Here is a 20,503-nt window from a genome sequence, read left to right as displayed (position 1 = left end):
AATGTGGGATAAGAAACAAAGTTTTCTGTTTTTCAAATTCCTGGATTTTCCTAATCTAGTTTCATCCGTTTCTGAAGAAGAATGAATTTTGGAATATTTCTCACTTTAAACTGTACTTGGACCAAAATGGAGAGAAAACAGCAGATCTTTATATTGTTGGCTTCTTGGTTCTCCCCAAGGAGGATCCCAGGAGACAGATTTTGGCGTATTTTATAAGACAGAGACTTTCTATCAGACAAGATGCTCTTTCACGGCTAAAGTTGCTCAATAAGGTGGGAGAAATATTGGTGTCCTTTCTCTGTTTCCCAAAGCCTGAGGTCCCACTTCAAGTGGGCAAAGCCTATAGTCTCCAGGGTGGTTGGCCTCCCATGGCAGTTGGTGACATCTAATGGAAGTTCTTCAACAGACAGGACCTAAGTGGAGGGGCTTTGCCATGTTTTATGGAAATCTTTCAAGATCTTACTGGTCAGAAGTTTCTTTTTTCATCATATTAATTTCATAATAAAAATCTAATGGAATAAATGTTTCCTAAATCTTTTACAATAAATTTTATTCTCAGTTTTAATATGAATATATCATCATATGTACATCATTTTTCAATTCCATCCCTCCTGACTTTACTAGACTTTATTAGTAGAAAAGTACTTTATTGTAATGTTAAATGCCAAAAGCAAAAGGGAGGAACTAAATGAAGAATCTGCCAGTAGTTAGTTATACCTCCTGCATCTTCTTAGAAGAAGTCAAATATTTCATATTTACTTACGTGAAGACCAGAGGCTATTTGGCTAAAGTCAGTGTCTATCTCTATTTTCATAAATGTTGACTACTAACACATTTTCTTTGGCGTTCCTTGTTTTTCTGCTCAGTCCCTGCTTCAGTCCAACTGTGCAAAAAATTGTCATCCTGGATTTGTCAAGAGGGCTCGAGAAGGAGAGCCAGTTTGCTGCTATGACTGCGTTCCTTGTCCGGAGGGGACCTTCTCCACTCAGGAAGGTGGGTCAGAACATTTTCATGAAAGTGCAAATTAAAGGACAGATTGAAGCTCACCTGGATTTTTTTATTATTTTTAACCTGCACAATTTCTTATCTAAAAGGAAGTAAATCAAAAAGTCTTTGAAGGAGGGGCTCGGAGGAGATGGGAGGAGGGGGTGTCAGACTGAGCAAGCTTTACTAACAACAGAGGAAACATCTCCCCTGCTGATGGATTCAGAGTCCAGACATCACAGGGTTCATTCCAAGTTCTCTGTCTGCCTCTTACAGAGTTTATTCTTTTTATACAGTTTTCACAAGCAAAGCAAAGAGCATATAGCCTCAGCATCTTATTGGTGCATTCTCCTTGTCAATCTCTAAGAACATCCCAGCCCGGATAGAGTCTTACATATCTAGATGATGTCTGGCACTGCTAATTAGGTGAGCTCATAGGAATCTGAGGTAACCAGCTACTGATATCATGGCAGTGTGCTGCGCATGTCTGTACGTAACCTTTCCTCCATTCCTACACCCTGCTTTTTAGTCTGGATACGTGCTGCTAAGTTCACCTTTCTAGGAAGATCTGAATTCTTTGAAACTTGATGAATTGTTTTAGGTCCACCTTCTGAAAGACCTTGCAATTCAGTGTATATTGGATTCTCCCCTTGAGGATCACTGAGAAGGTGTCACTGGTCCATAATGTGGTGCTGTGGATAGTTATGGGGGGAACTCATTACACAAATATTCTGCCAGTCATGTAGATCAATCAATCAATCAATCAATCAATCAGAGTAGAACTGGAAAGGACCTTGGAGGTCTTCTAGTGCTACCCCCTGCTCAAGCAGGAGACCTGACACCATTTCAGACAAGTGACTGTCCAGTCTCTTCTTAAAAACATCCAATGTTGAAGCACCCACAACTTCTGGAGGTCAGCTGTTCCACTGGTTAATTGTTGTCACTGTTAGGAAATTTCTCCTGAATTCCATATAGCTTCCAGATGTTAAAAGATACTGTAGGTATCCTCTAAGTCCAGTATATTAATTGCCATGTGGCAGGACTCTAAATATTTGTATGAAAAGATTATATGATTCATTATTAATCTGTAATAATGTAGCTTCCTATGAATTACATTACACATTACACCAGAAATAATTCACACCCTAGGACAGTGATGGCGAACCTTTTTTTAACGGCATGCCAGAATTGCACGCATGTGCGCTATTGCATGGACCCGCGTGCCCACTCAATTTCCCACCCCTGCGCATCTGCAGGTGACCCCCTTGCATGCGCATGCAACCACTCCCCAGGCTCTGGAGGCACCCACAGCTTCTGGAGGCCAGCTGTTCCACTGGTTATTTGTTCTCACTGTTAGGAAATTTCTCCTGAATTCCAGCTTACTTCCAGATGTTACAAGATACTGTAGATTTCCTCTGAGTCCAGTATATTAACTGCCATGTGGCAGGACACAACATGTTTGGCTAAAAATATTATATGATTCATTATTAACCTCTAATAATGTAGCTTCCTATGAGTTACATTACACGTTACACCAGAAATAATTAACACCCTACGACTTTCCTCAACTTCTTATACCTAGCTACTTTTTTAAAAGATTACATCCTTCTTATGCTAGTTTTAACAAAAAATAAAGGGACAGAATTTTAAAGAAAATTAATTTTTGGTTTCTCAGATGCAGAAAAATGCACCAATTGTCCAGATGATAAATATCCAAATGAGGACAGAGTCCAATGTATCCCCAAAGTTGTAACCTTCCTGTCTTATGAAGAACATCTGGGCATCATCCTGGTCTCTTTTGCCCTACTCTTGTTCCTAAGTACAGGACTTGTTTTAATCATCTTCACTAAATACCGAGAAACTCCCATTGTCAAAGCCAACAACCGGGATCTCTCCTACATCCTCCTGGTCTCCCTCCTGCTTTGCTTCTTGTCTCCTTCTCTCTTCATTGGTCAACCAAGGAAAACCACCTGCCTTCTCCGACAAACGGTCTTCAGCATCATCTTCTCAGTTGCCATTTCTTCTCTCTTGGCCAAAACCATCACGGTGGTGCTGGCTTTCCTGGCCACAAAACCAGGAAACCGGGTGAAGAGATGGTTGGGGAAGAGCTTGGCCAACTCCATCATCCTTTCTTCTTCTGCTGTCCAAATTATCATCTGCTCCATCTGGCTGGGAGTTTCTCCCCCCTTCCCTGACTCTGACCTCCACTCCCAGCCTGGAGAGATCATCCTGCAATGCAATGAAGGGGCTGTTGTCATGTTCTACGTCACCCTCAGCTACATGGGCTTCCTGGCTGCCATCTGCTTCACAGTGGCTTTCCTGGCCAGGAATCTGCCTGGGGCCTTCAACGAAGCCAAGCTGATCACCTTCAGCATGCTGGTCTTCTGCAGTGTCTGGGTGACTTTTGTGCCCACCTACCTGAGCACCAAAGGGAAATACATGGTGGCTGTTCAGGTCTTCTCCATCCTGGCCTCCAGTGCTGGTCTGCTGGGCTGCATCTTCATCCCCAAGTGCTACATTATCCTTCTGAGGCCAGACCTGAACACAAAGGAGCATCTCACAGCCAGAACAAATGTGTAAATGTGAGACTGAGAAATTTCAACTTTTAACATGTTCCACAGTCTAAACCAGTAATTCTCAATCTTTTTTTGTCCATGCCCTACCTAAGCATCTTTAAAATCCTGGTGCCCCCCCCCCCTCCTGTGACATATAATTCTTACTTTACTCAAAGAGTGAACTCTACTCACGCGGAGGAAGCCTAAAAGGCCATTAAATTGGTTTAAACAAGGTTCAAATTGCCCCCATTAAAAATCAAATTGCCCCCCTGTGAAGCATGGGCCCCACGTTGGGAACCACTGGTCTCAACATAGACAATGGTCCAAGCTGTTCTGCATGCAGGAGTGGGCCAACTCTTTTTCTTCAAATAAAGAAAGGGTGCGTGGAAGATTGTGAGGAGACAATTTTTTTGGAGAAATGGGGGCATGTTGGCAAGATAGAAATATAGAAGGAATGTAAGGAGCAACGTTGATGCCCTCATTTCTCAGGACATTTTGCCCAAACTGCTTTTATTTACACAATAACTCTTTCTTGAGGGTAGCAACAATACAAGGGTGGGAAGGTAACTTGAACTCTCACTAATTATAAATATTCATGCTTACATCTATTAAATAAACTATGCACCTGTATGATTGTCATTTTCTCCTCCTTTCCAGGAATGTATAATTTGTATGCATGCTATTGTCTGTAAGATTTCCTCTCACTATTTTATGGAGGGAAATTCCTCCAGTGGAGACTAAATAAATAAATCCACTGAGCTTGGATTATTGGGTTTTTGGGTCCTGCGTTTGATTCCACAGAAACTGGTGTCAGCTGTGGGATTCACAGTCTTAGATCTGCCACCAGGGACAGCAGATGGGAAACCCCTATAGGGGGACTGTGGTGAGATTGATCCCATATGACCCTTCCTGATGCCCCTTAAAGGCCCCATTGAGGAGCTTCTGGGAGGCCACAGTCTGTGTCTCAGAGTCCATTGTGGCTGGGGAGGATTGAAGAGGGTTTGTGGTCCCTTCCATCCCAATTCGCAGCCACTCTGGCCCTGCTGCAATCTCAGCTGAGCAACGGCCGGAGGTGTCCAGGAACCGAGGGGGAATTTCGCTTTGGGGACAGGATCAGTGTGAACTTTCCATGTGGAAGAACGGAGACTCACCCAGAGACTCTGTCCAACCCCCCTTTTCCTATTGTGTGAATGGAGGAATTGCCTGAGCTGATCCTGGGCAGGGAGGGACGTGGATGATGGGCCTGCGGCAGACTCTGCTTGGGGAAGGAGCGTTTCCCAAAGAAACAGAGAAACTGGCTGTGTTCCAGGGCTGGGAGGGGGTCCAGGGTCCTCACTGGGGCCTCCACAAGAAGTGAAAATGGAAGGGATGATTTTTTTAAAAAAACCCTCTACCTCCCTGGTGAGAAGAGAAATTCCTGGATCTGCACAAGGCCAGGACAGATTCCATGCAAACAGAAGCAGGAAAGTCCATTTTTATTTTTGTTAGACTTTTTCCCACTGTTTTATTATTTTTTCAACTAACTAAAGGAGGTGAACATGTCCAACTCGTCTTCCACTTCCTCCCCTTTTCCCCACAACAATCACCCTTTGAGGTGGGCTTGTCTGAAAGAGAGCATCTGTCCTGAGGTCAGCAAACAGGCTTTCAGGGCTAAGGCAGGACTCGAACTCAGGATCTCCTGCTTCCTAGTCTGCTTGTCAATGTTAAAGCAAGGTGGATTTTGGGCAAAGGTCCTGCTGATCACCACTGCTGCCTTGTCTTCCAGCAGGAGCCGGGAGTCCAGCAGGACCCCAAGTTTCCCCCTGGGTCCTTCTGGGGTAGAGCAGCCCCATCCAAGAGCAAAGGAGAGAAACTCCTGGACACAGAGAGCCCCTCCCTCCCCCAGTCACAGCCCCTCCCTCTTGCTAGTGTTCAGCTGGAACTCACTGCCTGTAGGGGGCAGCATAGAGTCTGGCCCTGAATTCCTAGCTTAGCCCTGGGAATTCAAATCAGAGCCTCCTGGTGATTGGCTCAAAGTCCCCAGCTGCCTTTGATGCCTAAGGCGGGACTAGAACTCAGAGTCACTTATTGATTGGGACAAAGTCACCAAGGGGCCCCATCTACTTTTCTACATAGCAAGATAGGGTGGCCACCGCCTTCCTCTCAACCTACCCCTGGCATTTCCTGGTGGTCTCCCAACCCTGCTTAAATACAGCCCCTCTTAAGCTTCTCCAAACCAGCCTGCTGCTGCATCCTAGGGGTAGTCCTCGACTTACAACAAGAATTGGGACCAAAAATGCCATCGCTAAGCTAGGCAGTCATTAAGTGAGTTGTGTTGAATTTTACAATGTTTATTGCCACCGTTGTTAAACGAATCACTGCAGTTTTTGAGTGAATCCTGCAGTCATGAAACAAACACCATTTCGCCCACTGATTTTACTTGTTCTAAACCCATGTTGATTGCCAGGCACCCAAGTGGCGACTATGTGCTGCACTCGTCGTAAGTATGAGGACCCATCATAAAGTGCTTTTTTCAATGGCTGTGGAACTTGGAACAGTTGCTAAATGAATGCATGTAAATTGAGGACTATGTGTAGGATACTTAGAGAATGTATATCTTGACAAACTTGAACATTGGGCACTATCTAATAAAATGAAATTCAATGGTGAAAAGAGTAAGGTTCTACATTTAGGCAACAAACACGAAATGCACAGGTACAGTATAGGTGGTACCTTGCTCAACAGTAGTAACTGTGAAAGGGATCTTGGAGTCCTAGTGGACAACCATTTAAATATGAGCCAGCAGTGTGCAGCAGCTGCCAAAAAAGCCAACACAGTTCTAGGCTGCATCAACAGAGGGATAGAATCAAGATCACGTAAAGTGTTAATACCACTTTATAATGGCTTGGTAAGGCCACACTTGGTATACTGCATTCAGTTTTGGTCACCACCATGTAGAAAAGATGTGGAGACTCTAGAAAGAGTGCAGAGAAGAGCAAGAAAGATGATTAGGGGACTGGAGAGTAAAACATATGAAGAACGGTTGCAGGAACTGGGCATGTCTAGTTTAATAGAAAGAAGGACTATGGGAGACATGATAGCAGTGTTCCAATATCTCAGGGGTTGCCACAAAGAAGAGGGAGTCAAACTATTTTCCAAAGCACCTGGGGAGGTGCAGGAAAACCAGGTTGGACAACAAAAGAAGCTTGGACCATGCCAACATGATGACACACCAGTTAGAGCTAGAGAAAGAATCTTTGGTGAAACACACTGAAGAACTCCAGAAAGAAATGTCTGAGGTCCCTAGCCAAGTGGCCTTCCTCAAACTTGAGAAGGCTGCCTTAGAACCTCTGAGAAGCTCCTCAAAGAGGTCTGGAACCTTCTTAAGAACTCAGGAAGCACCTCTAAAGTCTGCAGCATGAACTGGCTGAGATGGACCAAAGTTCCACTTTGTGGAGAAAAGCCACTGAAGCAGAAAGTCATCATTCCTCAGAATGTGAGGGGAATTGAGAAGAAGCACCTCAACCATCTGCAGCAGCAGCAGACCTGTGTTTACCAGGATAGAATGGAAGACCTGCAGAAAACCTGCAGAAAACTCTGGAGGACAACAGAGAAGGATTGATCCTTGTCAGAATGGCCATCCAGGAATTAGAGCTGCAGAACAGGTGTTTGGAGAAAGACAGGGAAGATCACCACAGAGAGGACACCTGAGGGATTTGCAGATTGGGCAATGGGATGGGGGTTGTCGGGGGGAGGGGGTTGGACAAATATTGATATGTAAGATTCGGCGCCCTTCTGCCTCAGACCTCGCCTTACTTTGCTGCTATCTTTCCATAACCAGTAAAAGTACTTTTCATTCTGAAAAATGGAGCTAAGTGTTTTCTTTCTTGGTTGCTTGACTCTTGGCAAGGCTGACAAGATGCGACCCAATTGGTGATGCCCTTGTCTAAGTTGGGCCACCAGGCATAACTGCGGGCAAGTGCCTTCATCCGCATGATGCCTGGCTGGCCTAGAGGAAGAGCTGCCAAAACTGGCCCCCCACAGCCTCTGGGGTACCACCACACGTCTCCCCCAGAGTAGGCAGCCCCCTTGAGCAGACAACTCATGTTGCTGGGTGTGGAAGGGAAGGGACTCTGTGCTGACTGACCCCTTCGGCCACCCCCTCCACACCCAGTTGAGCACTTGGGCGATGACATGGTCCTTGGCGGAGTGTGCAGAAATCTCCGATGCCAAAATAGGACCAGATGGCAGGTCTTCCATTAATAAAACAGATGATGCTGAAACCGGATCCCCCACAACCATCATCACAACCTGAAAAAGGTCCTCATAGTTACGGCCGTCACAACCTTCTCACAGTCCCATGATCAACCTTTGGGCCTTTGGCAGCCAGCATGTATTTGCCATGGTTGCCGTCTTTCGGTCGTGTGGCCTCCATTGGCCACTTTCCCAGCTGGCTCCCAACAAACGGAGAAGCCGGTTTCCCTTAAGGATCTCGGGGTTCCTTCCGCAACTGCAGTGGTTTCTTTACTATCTAGGGCACAAGAGGTCAGAAAATTGGCTGTGATTCACTGAAGGACAGTCCTTTGGATGGAATGGTCTGGGGTCTCCTGCTTGAGCAGCGGGTTGGACTAGATGACCTCCAAGGTCCCTTCCAGCTCTATTCTGATTGAATCTTAAGGGTAGGAGCCTCATTGTCAAAAACTGCCCTGAGGACAACAGCTCGTGCTCAACTTACAGCGATTTATTTAGTGACGGAAGTTACAACAACACTGAGAAAAATGACTCAGGACCAATTTTCACACCTACGACCGCTGCAACACCCCCTGGTCACGTGATCAAAACGTAGGCACTTGGGAACTGGCATGTATTTATGACAGTTGCCGTACCTTAGGGCCATGGGATCATTATAAGATTTGCTTAACGACACTTGATTTACTTAACGACTGCACTCATTTGCTTAGCAACTGTGGCTAAAAGGTTGTAAAATGAGACAGAACTTACTTAGCAACAGAAATTGTGGTCATAAGTGGAGGACTACCTTTATTGCTCCATAGTCCATTCTAATTTATATTCAGAGACGTTCAGGATCCCATAATTAGAACTTTCCCTTTCTTCTCCCTTCTGCTCGCTTCCTGGGAGCCTGGAGCAAAGTCCTTCTGAAGGGCTTATTTCTGGGGCTTCTGGGGCTGGAAGCAGCCTGAGATGATTGACGGGAACCCGCCAGATCAGGCTTCCAAGGGTTGCACTGCTGGGCTTCCCACATTGGAGAGAGAGAGAGAGAGAGACCCTCTTTCTTTCCTCTGATGGAGTTTGAGACACAGCCAAGTCTCCTGCTTGCAACTATTCACCTGGTGCAGCCACAAGGAACCCAATCTCCTCAGGATGCAGTCTGACTCTCCTGTGGGGTTTCTCCACCCACATCTTCTGGACTCCAGTCTCAACCTGGCCCATGCACTAGGGAAAAGAACCAGATGTTTCTGCTGTCCTTATCACCCAAAAAACAGGATGGAGAGAGGATGGTGGATCTCATGGAAAAGCCTCTTTCACAGGGCAGGAGCAGCTATGGAAAAGGTGAGTTAAGTAGGTCTCCTTGGATGAGAACATCTAAGCAAGAGGACCTGGAGGCCCCCACCTTCTCTGGCTTGGTGGGATGGCCAATGGTTCTCATGGAGATTATCAAATAACATGGTAGTTGGAGCTTGGCTCCCATAGAATCTATCTTACCACTTTTCCTATTCATTCTCTCACACATACACTTTTAATGCTATCCATAGGAATCATTTTTTTTAAAAAAGTTTTTTTAAAAGGTGTCAAATTCATTGGCAGTTGGTGAACAACAAATTCCTCTGAAAAACTTTCACAGAGTTCTCTTTAGCAAGATTTATTGAGGTAAAAAGGAAGGCAGTTATAAGAATTAAAATCCTTCAACAATTTCCCATTTGGAAACATATAGATATGTTCTTTGATTCCTGCATACTATCTAAGTGGAAATAATTCAGGTATTCGTTCAAATAAATGGACATTATACCATTCTTAAATTTCTTTTTTTTTCTAATATTTTTACATTTGTTCTGGCTGTGAGATGCTCCTTTGTGTTCAGGTCTGGCCTCAGAAGGATAATGTAGCACTTGGGGATCAAGATGCAGCCCAGCAGCCCAGCACTGGAGGCCAGGATGGAGAAGACCTGCACAGCCACCATGTATTTCCCTTTGGTGCTCAGGTAGGTGGGCACAAAAGTCACCCAGACGCTGCAGAAGACCAGCATGCTGAAGGTGATCAGCTTGGCTTCGTTGAAGGCCCCAGGCAGATTCCTGGCCAGGAAAGCCACCGTGAAGCAGATGGCAGCCAGGAAGCCCATGTAGCTGAGGGTGATGTAGAACATGACAACGGTCCCTTCGTTGCATTGCAGGATGATCTCTCCAGGCTGGGAGTGGAGGTCAGAGTCAGGGAAGGGGGGAGAAACTCCCAGCCAGATGGAGCAGATGATAATTTGGAGAGCAGAAGAAGACAGGATGATGGAGTTGGCCAAGCTCTTCCCCAACCATCTCTTCATTCGGTTTCCTGGTTTAGTGGCCAGGAAAGCCAGCACCACCGTGATGGTTTTGGCCAAGAGAGAAGAAATGGCAACTGAGAAGATGATGCTGAAGACCGTTTGTCGGAGAAGGCAGGTGGCTTTCCTGGGTTGACCAATGAAGAGAGTAGAAGAAAAGAAGCAAAGCAGGAGGGAGACCAGGAGGATGTAGGAGAGGTCCCGGTTGTTGGCTTTGACAATGGGAGTTTCTCGGTATTTAGTGAAGATGATTAAAACACGGCCTGTAGTTAGGAACAAGAGTAGTGCAAAAGAGACCAGGATGATGCCCAGATGTTCTTCATAAGACAGGAAGGTTATAACTTTGGGGATACATTGGATTCTGTCCTCATTTGGATATTTGTCATCCGGACACTTGGTGCATTTTCCTGCATCTGAGAAAATAAACCATATTCCCTTACTATTCTCTCCTTTTACCTTTCAGGAAATACCTTATTTGGACAACAAGTGATACCAGGAGATATTTTCTATAACACATTTATTAGTACCTCTAGTGAGTGACAGTAAGAAGTATAAGACCTTTTTTAAAAAATCATTTTTTGTTTAATCGTCTATGAAAGTGAGAGAAGAATTTGGACCTGAATAATATCCTGTGTGATGTTCAGAACCAAACTTTATTATTTCATGTATGTAATGAATCAGTTCCACTTCCTTTCCTCCAGTCTCACCCACCTTCCTGAGAGGAGAAGGTCCCCTCCGGACAAGGAATGCAGTCATAGCAGCAAACTGGCTCTCCTTCTCGAGTCCTCTTGACAAATCCAGGACGACAACTTTCCACACATCTGGACTGAGGCAGAGACTGAGCAGAAAAACAAGGAATGCAGAAGAAAAAATGTTAGGACTATCCGTTCATGGAAAATGGAGGGAGAAATGGATGGAGACAAGTAGGCTCTGGGCTTCACTGAGGTAAATATGAAATCTCTGACTACTTCTAAACAGATGCAGGAGGGATAACAACTGGAAGATTCTTCATTTACTTCCTCCCTTTTGATTTTGGTATTTAATATTACAATAAAGTACTTTTCTACTTTAAACTTTATTAACGGATTGAACTGAAAAAAATTAACTATGATGATATATGTAAAAGATTTAGGAAACTTTTATTCCTTTAGATTTTTTAATATAGAATAAAACTGATGAGGAAAGAAACCTCTGACAAGTAAAATCTTGAAAGATTTCCATAAAACATGGCAAAACCCCTTCACTTAGGTCCCATCTGTTGAAGAACTTCCATTAGATGAGACCAACTGGCATGGAAGGCCAACCACCATGGAGACTATAGGCTTTGCCCACTTGAAATGGGACCTCAGGCTTTGCGAAACTGAGAAAAGACACCAAAATTTATCTCACCTTATTGAGCAACTTTAGCTGTGAAAGAGCATCTTCTTTGATAGAAAGTCTCTGTCCTTTAAAATACGCCAGAATCTCTTTCCTGGGATGCTCATTGGGGAGAACCAAGGAGCTACCAATGCCAACATCTGCTGTTATCTCTCCATTTTGGTCCAAGTACAGTTTTTTATCAGAAATATTCCAAAATTCATTCTTCTCCAGAAAGGGATGAAACTAGAATGGGAACATCCAGGAATTTGAAAAACAGAATACTTTGTTTCTAATCCCACATTGAAACTTTCTTCTACAATTGTCCAATCTCCAAATATGGTTAAATAGGGTACAAATACTGCCAATATCTTCATAAGTGAATGAAAAAGTTTGAGAAAAATTTATCAATCATATACTGACAAAATATAAAGAAAATATAATCCACACAGTTGGTCAATTATAGGGAACATTCAATAAAATGAACAGAGGAAAAAAAAGATGATCCATAAACTCTTTGAAAACAACAGGTTGATTCCCTGAAAGCATGGGTTGATTAAGGAGAAATCTTTCAGGCTAATCTTCTCCCTTGTAATCCTGATGGAAAACACCTCCAGATGTACTAATTCTGCTTTAGTGTAATGTGACTTTAACAAAAAAATTAAAATCTGAAAGAACAAATCTCTTTTCTCAGCCTGAAAAGTTAGGGAGGATCCTTTCTGAATGTCTTTCTCTCCCATTATGCAGCTGCAGGATTCTCCCCTCTTCTCTGATCCTTCCCTAGGCAGCCTCTCTTCTCCTCATCCCAAAAGTCATTCTCACATATCATTACACTTTCTAAATGGATTATGGGAACTCTGGTGATAGAACTGGATTTCAATAAAGGACTCACAAAAATGTTTGTGAATTTTGTGGAAACTTGAGGGGTGGTATGATAACTAAATGGATAAAAATGGTCTTCAAAATGTTACTCAAATAATTTTTAACAATTTTTAATCTTTCCTATGAAACCTGAAGGTGATGGATTATAATTTGCCATTGGTCATCAATTTTTCTGTTATTAATATGGTAATTAATATGATCTTAGAGTAAGCTAATTTGATGTGATTTAAAGAATATAAAACCTTTCAACTTAGAAGCTTTATTTGAAACTTTATTTTAAATTTCATTTAAAAAGTTTGATAAAATAATAATGGTTTTAAATCAACTTAAAGGCAATAATCAGAAACAAGCAACAATTGTTGAATAGGATGGATTGGATGGATGGACTGGAATTTAACTTGCTGCTGGCATCCCTGAGGAAGGAGTCTGGTTTGAAGGGAGGCTGCTTGGAGATGGCTGGAGAGGCCATGGACCCTGAAGACTCAAAGTGGACAGAATGGAGGACTGATGAAATGGATTCCTTCAAGAAGATTGGGGGAGATTGGGGAATAGACTTGCCATATTTAACTGGAAAACAAGTCTTAAGAGTTGTGTTTGCATTTACAGGACATCCTATAACTTTGGGGAATGGAAAGCAGTTGTTGGGAAAGATTCTAATTAAAATTTTAAAGTAATGTATTATTATTAAGAATCAACCAAAGATGTTTAACCCTGGACAGATTCTGGATGGATCAGAGGTAATGATTGTGGTGGTCTGTAGTAGATACGAAGCCCCTATAAATATTCTGTGAGTTAAATACAACAGCAGATAACACAGAAGTTTGAAGTTTTGAAATTTAACTTTATTGTTGGATTGCCTGTTAACTACGTTTTTTATATACAGCAGATAGATGACAAGTCAAGTAGTTGCAAATAGATGCGTAATTTATAATAGTGGGCCTGTTTTGCAAGGGGGAGAAACTATTATAGCTGTATTGTATTCAACTGGGGGGGACAATATGCATGTTTTTGTCTGTTTTTAATGCACATTTTTTTAAAAAAATGTGTTGTCTCCTTTTGTTTTGTCATTGTAATAGTTTTATTTTACCTTTTTGAATAAAAATTTTTATAAGAGGAATATCAAGTTTTCAGAAACAATATTTATGATTAGCTCACAGAGAAGGGTGCATAAGTAAAAAGCAGTAGAAAATATCTGATTTTTAGCAACTAGGACTTGACTAACTATAGAGTCTCAAATAAGAACATGAAGGACTTGAAAAAAGATGAGGGATACCAAACTTGATACGTGAAAAGGACCTCAAAATCGTAGTTAACTGGAAACAGAATCTGAGTCAGCCGGGAGATGTTCATGGAAAGAAGGCAAATGCAGCCGTAAGAATCTCAGGAAGTGAAAGTTCCAGTTTGGGGAGACCCCAACTCAAGGACCAGGTCCCCTTGCAGGCACCAAGCTTGGAGGAGAATTTGTACAAAATCTACGTGAACTTCAGGGAAGGACAATGAAGCCAAGGAAGAGATCAAAGGAGCTGTTCTTAGCCTTGAGGAAATACAACAAGGAGAAGAGCTGAAGATCAGGAGGAGTCTGGGAGCCCCCTTTCCAACTGACACAATCTCTTGGTTGGAGAAGGGAGGATAGAGCCAATGGTGGGATTCAGCAAGTTCAGGCTCCCCGGTAGTAAAAATTCTGCCTGGCCACGTCTCTCCCCACCACTACTTGCCTCGCAGGCCTTGGCTGGTGCCTTGGAGTCATAGCTGCAGCTGCTCTTTGGCTCCCTGGCCTCAACCACGTGTCCATTCAGCCCAGCCTGTTTGCCTGCCGTTGCCATGGCCTCCTGCTCGTCTTGGTCTGCTCCTGAATGGCCTCCTCAGGCTGCTCCCGACCACCCCAGCAGCAGAACAGTAATGTGTTCTGGCCACTCTTCACCTTTTTCCTCTTTCCTTTCCTTTATCCTTTCCTTTTTCTTTTCCTTTCCTTTCCTTCTTTCCAATCTCTTTTCCTTTCCTTTCCTTCCCTTTCCCCACAAAATGATTTGTCCAGTTTTGTTTTGTCTTTGTAATAATTTTATTTTCCAAAACTCATATTTTACCTTCTTAAATAGAATAAAATTTTACTGCACAGTAAACTGCACCACCTCAGTTGCTGCTTGGAGGGTGGGGGGAGATTTCTGGTTTTGAAGGGCTGAGAGGAAGAGGGGAAGGATGAGCAGGCCCTCCAAGGCTGCCCATCCCTTTGCATTTCTGCAGCCAAATTCTACCCCCAAACAGAGAAACCCCCCACCCAAATACATCAGGCTGGGCCCATAACTGGGCAGTGTGTGTGGAGGGGGAGAGGCTTCCCCCTGGCCTGAGATGCCTCCAGCTAAATGCCCTCAGCGGACACCCCACACACACTCCCCCCCAAAGCGGTCTGCCGGGGCAATGGGGCCATCAGGAAAGCAGAGACGCTTCTCCCAAAGAAGAAGTTCTGGGGAGCCCAATCTGGAAAATTGCCAGAAAAGGGAAGGATTTTAGTAGGACAAGGCTACCATGCAGAGGAAGGCAGAGAGTCTTTGACTTATGACAATTGAGCCCAACATTTTGGTTGCCAAGCAAAAGTGTTGTTAAGTGAGTTTTGTCACATTTTACTCACTCCATGACATCTCCTGGCTCTAACAGTCATGTGCAAGCTAGGGAAGAGCATCTGAAGGCCTGTGTAATGTTCTAATGTGCAGAAGTTATAGTTAAACGTGTGGCAGAAAGTGGACTCTGGGTGTGTTTTTCCAAATGCAGTAAGTGAGGTTGAATGTGTATAGTTTTAGAAGAGCTGTGTGTTTCTGTGTGTGTGTGTGTGTGTGTGTGTGTGTGTGAGTGTGTGTGTACATACACATACAGTGTATATAGTAGATAATATATCTTTTTGTGCGCATATATACTATACCTTGTAATATGGATGTACACAAATGGCATATATAAATAGAATTAAATTGTGTGTTTTGGATGTTCATTAGTTGTAAATAAATAGACAGAGAAATTGTATCTTGTTGACGCAAGGAGAGGCCAGGCAAGGTACCCCTTGACGTGAGTGATGTCAAGTTGGCCACGCCCACCCAATCACATGATCACCAAGCCTTACCCACCCAGTTACATGACCACCAAGCCACACCCATCCAATCACAAGACCACCAATTCATGCCCACAGAACCAGTAGTAAAAATATTTGAATCCCACCACTGGATAGAACCCTCTTCCAATAACTGATTCCTGTTACACACAAGTGTAAGATCTGCTCACTCTTATTCCAACGTGTCAGACATGGAAAAAGTGAATTCAGTTACAAGAAAGGAGATTTTAACTGAATGAGAGAGAAAAATGTGATAAGAGGATGAGCTGTTTTAGAGCTGAGCCAGTAAAGCAGAGAAGTTCAGTCTCTTCATGGATCGTCTGAGAGCAAAGACTGAGCAGCCATCAGTCAGAAAAGCTTGAACTGGGATTCCTGCAGAGAGGAGGGGTTGGGCTAGATGGTCTCAGGGTCTCTTCCTAATTTATAAAGGTTGTCATGTCACAACATGTACTGTATTTTGTGGAGTATAAGATGCATCTGAGTATAAGACACACCAAGTTTTGAAGAGGCAATTTTTTTAAAAGTAGGTAGGTAGGTAGAGGGAGAGAAAGAGAAATACAGTAGGTAGGTAGGGAGAGAGAGAGAGAGTAGGTAGGTAGGTAGGTTTTTCCAGGTGTATTTATCCATGTGCTGGAGAAGGAAGTCACTGACAATCTGCAGCACCTAAGGCTTTGTTTCTGCTGGCACAGCACTTGATCAATCTAATTCTCATCAACCAGTTAAAGAGCTTTCCAAAAGGTGGGAAAAAAATTACACTCTGCAAACCTTCCCAAAACAGCCCGTTTTTGTGAAAATGTCCCCCCCTTTTTTTTAAAAAAAAAGTCATGAATAGCCTTGGGAGGGCTTGCAGAGTGCTCCTGTGGGGAGCAAAAATGCGCAAACAATGGCCCATTTTTCTCAAAAACAAGCCCGTTTTTTATCAAAGAAATTGCATGCATATCCTTATGGAGTCTTATAGAGTGCTGCTGGGGGCTGGGGGGGGGCAAAAATGGCCCATTTTTTGCTCATTACTGCCCTCCCTAGCCCCCAGGAGCTCTCTGAAAGCCTCCATAAGGGTATGCATGGCTATTTTGGTGAAGGGCGCTGGGCTTCGGGAGGCAAAAAATGCTGTATTCGATGTTTAAGACGCACCCAGATTTTCAGCCTCTTTTTTGAGGGAAAAAGGTGAGTCTTATATTCTGAAAAATACGGTAACTGTTGTGCTGTTGTTGCTCTAGCCCCACCTAGTGGCCTGGGGCAGATAAGCCTCACTATAAGGTCTGAAGCCAGACTCCATTTTCTGTCATCCTTTGGAGAAGACGGAAGCAGCCATTGTGACCGAGACCCCTGGTCATCCGGAGACGGCCTCCGTCCCTCACACGGAGCATCGCTGGAGAGGTTCCAGCTGCTTCTTTGTTGGCTGTTAGTTAATACTGCCTATCTCGTCTTTCTATTTGATTTCCACCATTTGCATCTCCTCAGTTTCACCTGCCCTCTTCTCCCAATAAATCGTCCAGATCCACGCCAGGCTCCCTTTCATTGGAGGAGAATAGGGGGGCTTAGCTGCCTGTCCAGCTGCACACAGACCTGTAGTAAGGTAACAGAAATAACTGAGACGGCATGCATAGGAAAAAATTAATAGACACGTAGCCAGGAGCCATTAGCAGAGAAAACCACACACGTAACCAGGAAGAGGTTACACTTGGTCACAAAAGGAATATAAGATAATAGGATTAGGAAAAGTGTAACAGTTAGGAAATCCCCAAATCTAGCAATGACCGGTCAGAATAACAAAAGCACAAAATCCAATTCCAAGATAACACAAACATTATGACCATTTACATAGAGCAGACACCTTTGTATAAGCACCCCAAACAGGAAAACATCCTCCTCGAGTTTTATGATAGGATTAGCCCAAGGACGAGATACCGGATGAATGAAATCCGAAGACAAGAGAATCAAGATCAGAGCAATCATCCAGAATAAAAGAACTTTTGTAAAAACTGAATTTTACACAATAGCCTGGGGCAAGAAATATTGTATAAAAGGGAAAACCAAACTGTATATAGTGTGCTGCAGACCCGGGAATGATAGAGCTGCGCCTCATCCTTCCCGTTCATTTTTCTTCAATAAAACTCATAACTTCCAGGCAGCTGTCTTCACGAAATTTTCTTTTAGCATCGTTGGTGACTCCCTGCTGGGAACGGACTGGAAACCTTTGTCTTCCAACAGACCCACGTGCAATGGGGACAGAAGAAAGGTGGAATTCCACCAGGCTAATCACAAACCCACAAATACAGGAATTTATTTTGAAAAGAATACAGCATTTTCCAATTAGCAGTGCTAAATATAAAAATGCCATGGTATCTACTCTTTGGAATCATTAATTCCCAGAGTAATTAAATTGGCCAGATCTGTTGAGATGGTTCTCCTCTGGATTCCTTCTCCAAAGGATCTAAGATTAATGGATCCATATCGGGACCCCCATACCTGCCACGGCTGCAGCCTTGGAGACCCCAACCTCTTTTCATCCTCCTTCCTTCCCCTCCACAATCTGGAGGAATATGCAGCATTCAGGGCCTGGGCCAGAGTCTTTGTGAGACTGTAATGTTGGTAGAAATTTTGGATCCATTCTCTGTCCCTTTTCCACTGGGTCTCCAGTGGGGCTTTCTGGGTGCATCTTCTGCGGCCTTTGGCAGAAAAGACATTCTTTGAAAGAGAACAATGAAAATAATGATCTTGAAACTTTACTTCCACAAAGAAATAGGGTTGAAAGGCAGAATCTTTTGGCCTTTCTTTTCCCAGATAACCAAATTTCCAAATACTGTGGATGTATTTGAGAAGTCTGCGCTTGTCCATTTCATAACCTCTAAAATTAGTGAGGATCCAGACTTTCCCCTCAAAGGGTCCTGGCAGACGCATAAGTGTTAAATGGAAAGGAAGAATTCTGTCCCAAATGGAATCATATTCCATGAAGTGAACAAAGACGTTGACTTGTCTCCACTTAGAGAGGGAATCCCTGAGGTATGCAGTATATCCAGTCTTTGAGAACAGTTGTGATATAACCACACAAATTCCATTCCTGACAAGCACAGGAGTAAAAGTCCTCATGAAATTCTCTCCCTTTTCTGTGTCTGAAGCAAAGAGGCCAATCAGGGTCCATCTGAAGTGGAGGAGCAGTGGGACAATTGCTGGATACTGGAATCCTTCTTTGGGGAGCATCTGGTGGAAAAAGGGGAATCGACTTTTATCACTCAGAGCCGCTGAAGCTGTTCCACATTTGATCTGAAAAAGGAATTGAAAGGATGAGAGCCATGATGGGGAACCTGTGGCATGCAGAGCGTCCTCTCCAGGCATACCAGCCGCCCCAGCCCAGCTCCAATAGCATCCACCTGCAGGCACACCTCCTGACGGCCAGCTGGTTTTCGGGCCTTTGCAGAGGGCCAGGGCAGGGGACCCGTGAGTATGCAGTGGGGGGGGGAGCTCACACTGTGCAGGAAACTCCGGCGGGCTGGAAGTGAGTGTGAATGGCCACCCCCACCCCCCCAGTGCTTCCTGGCTCAGTTGGAGGCTTCCTTCAGCCTTCAAACAGTTGCAGGGTTTTGGGGGGTTTATTTGCTTCCAGGTTGGTGCAGGAGGCTTTCCAGGGCCAAAATGGGGCGTGGAAAGCTCAGCGTTTCCCCCCCCCCCATTATTCCCGAATTGTGAGCTCTTAGGAAAGTATCCCCTCCTTTTGGGTTGCTAACAGTGGTGGGTTTCAAAAACTTTTAGAACCTCTTCTGTAGGTGTGGCTTGCTTTGTGGGACTGGCTTGCCAGCCATGTGACCAGGTGGGAGTGGCTTGGCAGTTCATGTGACCGTGAGGGAGTGGCCAAGACAATGTCAGCATTCCCAGTCAAGATGGAGGTATAAATTACACAGAAAAGAGGCATCCATACATCTGCATTTAACTTCAAAGCAGTGGCAACAACTTAAATTCATTAAATAATAATGTTTGTTAGGGCTATGCACTGTTTTTGAATATATAGGAATGTAAAGCCCACAGCATCTACTTGATTCATCACCACCACCTCTATTTTAGCTTGTTTCTGTCTTATCTAATATTTTCCTGCAATTCTTCCATAATCCAGACTACTAAAAAGAGTTCTACACAATTAGCCTTTTAAAATAAGTTTGATGTCCAACAGATTTCCTACTTATTAATATGAACAGGTTCTGGCCTGTTGCTTAAAAAAATAAATTCATATCACAATCTACGGGAAAATGCAGTCTGTAAGTATAATTTCTTTTGTGCAACTACTAACACCACTACACATAAGCACCATACAAAAGGCTGGTAAGATTATTTGCAGAACAGTGTGCTCTCTCACACTTGCCTTTGTTGTTTAAACCACTTTGTAGAGTATAATATACAATGTACTGTGCATGTAGAGGGGAAACTACTTGGATTGGCCACCCTCTTAACACCTTGGGCTTGGAATTATGTGCACCAGAAACAATACCTATTTGTTTCAGAGTATTTTCAGATTGACAGGCTGTCATGTGCTGAACTACCTGTTCTTTGTTTTGTGTACGCAAGCATAAAGTACAATCTGTGCAACTGTTAACTCTTTATACTGTATATAATCTCTGAAAATGTAAAAGAGAGAAAACAGGACTCCCCAGTCTGTCCCAACCACATTTCCCTCCATCCTCAAAATCCAGGGCCAATAAATTATATTCCAATCTTACACAACAGAACACCCCCCCAAACACACACACACACACACACACACACACACACACACACAGAGAGACACTGTTTCCATTTCTTTGAAGGGTTTATCAGCACTTGTCCCTGCATAAAGAGGCTCAAAAATAATCAATTTCTTATTGGACTTGGAAGTACTTAGAAGTAGCAAAAGTTCCTATCGCTGTGTGCCTTCGCCGAATGGAGCCTGGAAGGAAACAATGAACCAGATGCTACAGCTGAAGTGCGGTGAGGTGGGAGGTTTCCCTCAATCTCTTTTAAATCTATCTAATTGATGAACAGCAGCCTTCTTAATTTGTGGATTCAATCCTTTGAAGTGTTAAAATTGGAGGGGGGGATTTTCCACCCCCCCTCAGAAAAGCGGCATTCAGA

General features: G+C 43.7%; 1 protein-coding gene across 1 annotated transcript; it reads left to right on the top strand.

Moving 5' to 3' along the window:
* Positions 1 to 368: 368 nt before the first annotated feature.
* On the top strand, positions 369 to 3,564 carry LOC309392691 (vomeronasal type-2 receptor 26-like; the record flags this gene model as incomplete). The annotated part of the gene is made up of 3 exons (XM_081954120.1): positions 369 to 374; positions 867 to 993; positions 2,660 to 3,564. The coding sequence occupies 3 exons, from the start codon at positions 369 to 371 to the stop codon at positions 3,562 to 3,564; spliced, it is 1,038 nt and encodes a 345-aa protein (XP_081810246.1).
* Between the last annotated feature and the right edge of the window lie 16,939 nt (positions 3,565 to 20,503).

Source organism: Natrix helvetica (genome assembly GCF_964273705.1).
Source record: "Natrix helvetica genome assembly, chromosome: 5".
NCBI classification, from domain to species: Eukaryota; Metazoa; Chordata; class Lepidosauria; order Squamata; family Natricidae; genus Natrix; species Natrix helvetica.
Note: the sequence above shows the minus strand (reverse complement) of the source record. Positions and strands in the feature narration are given on the sequence as shown.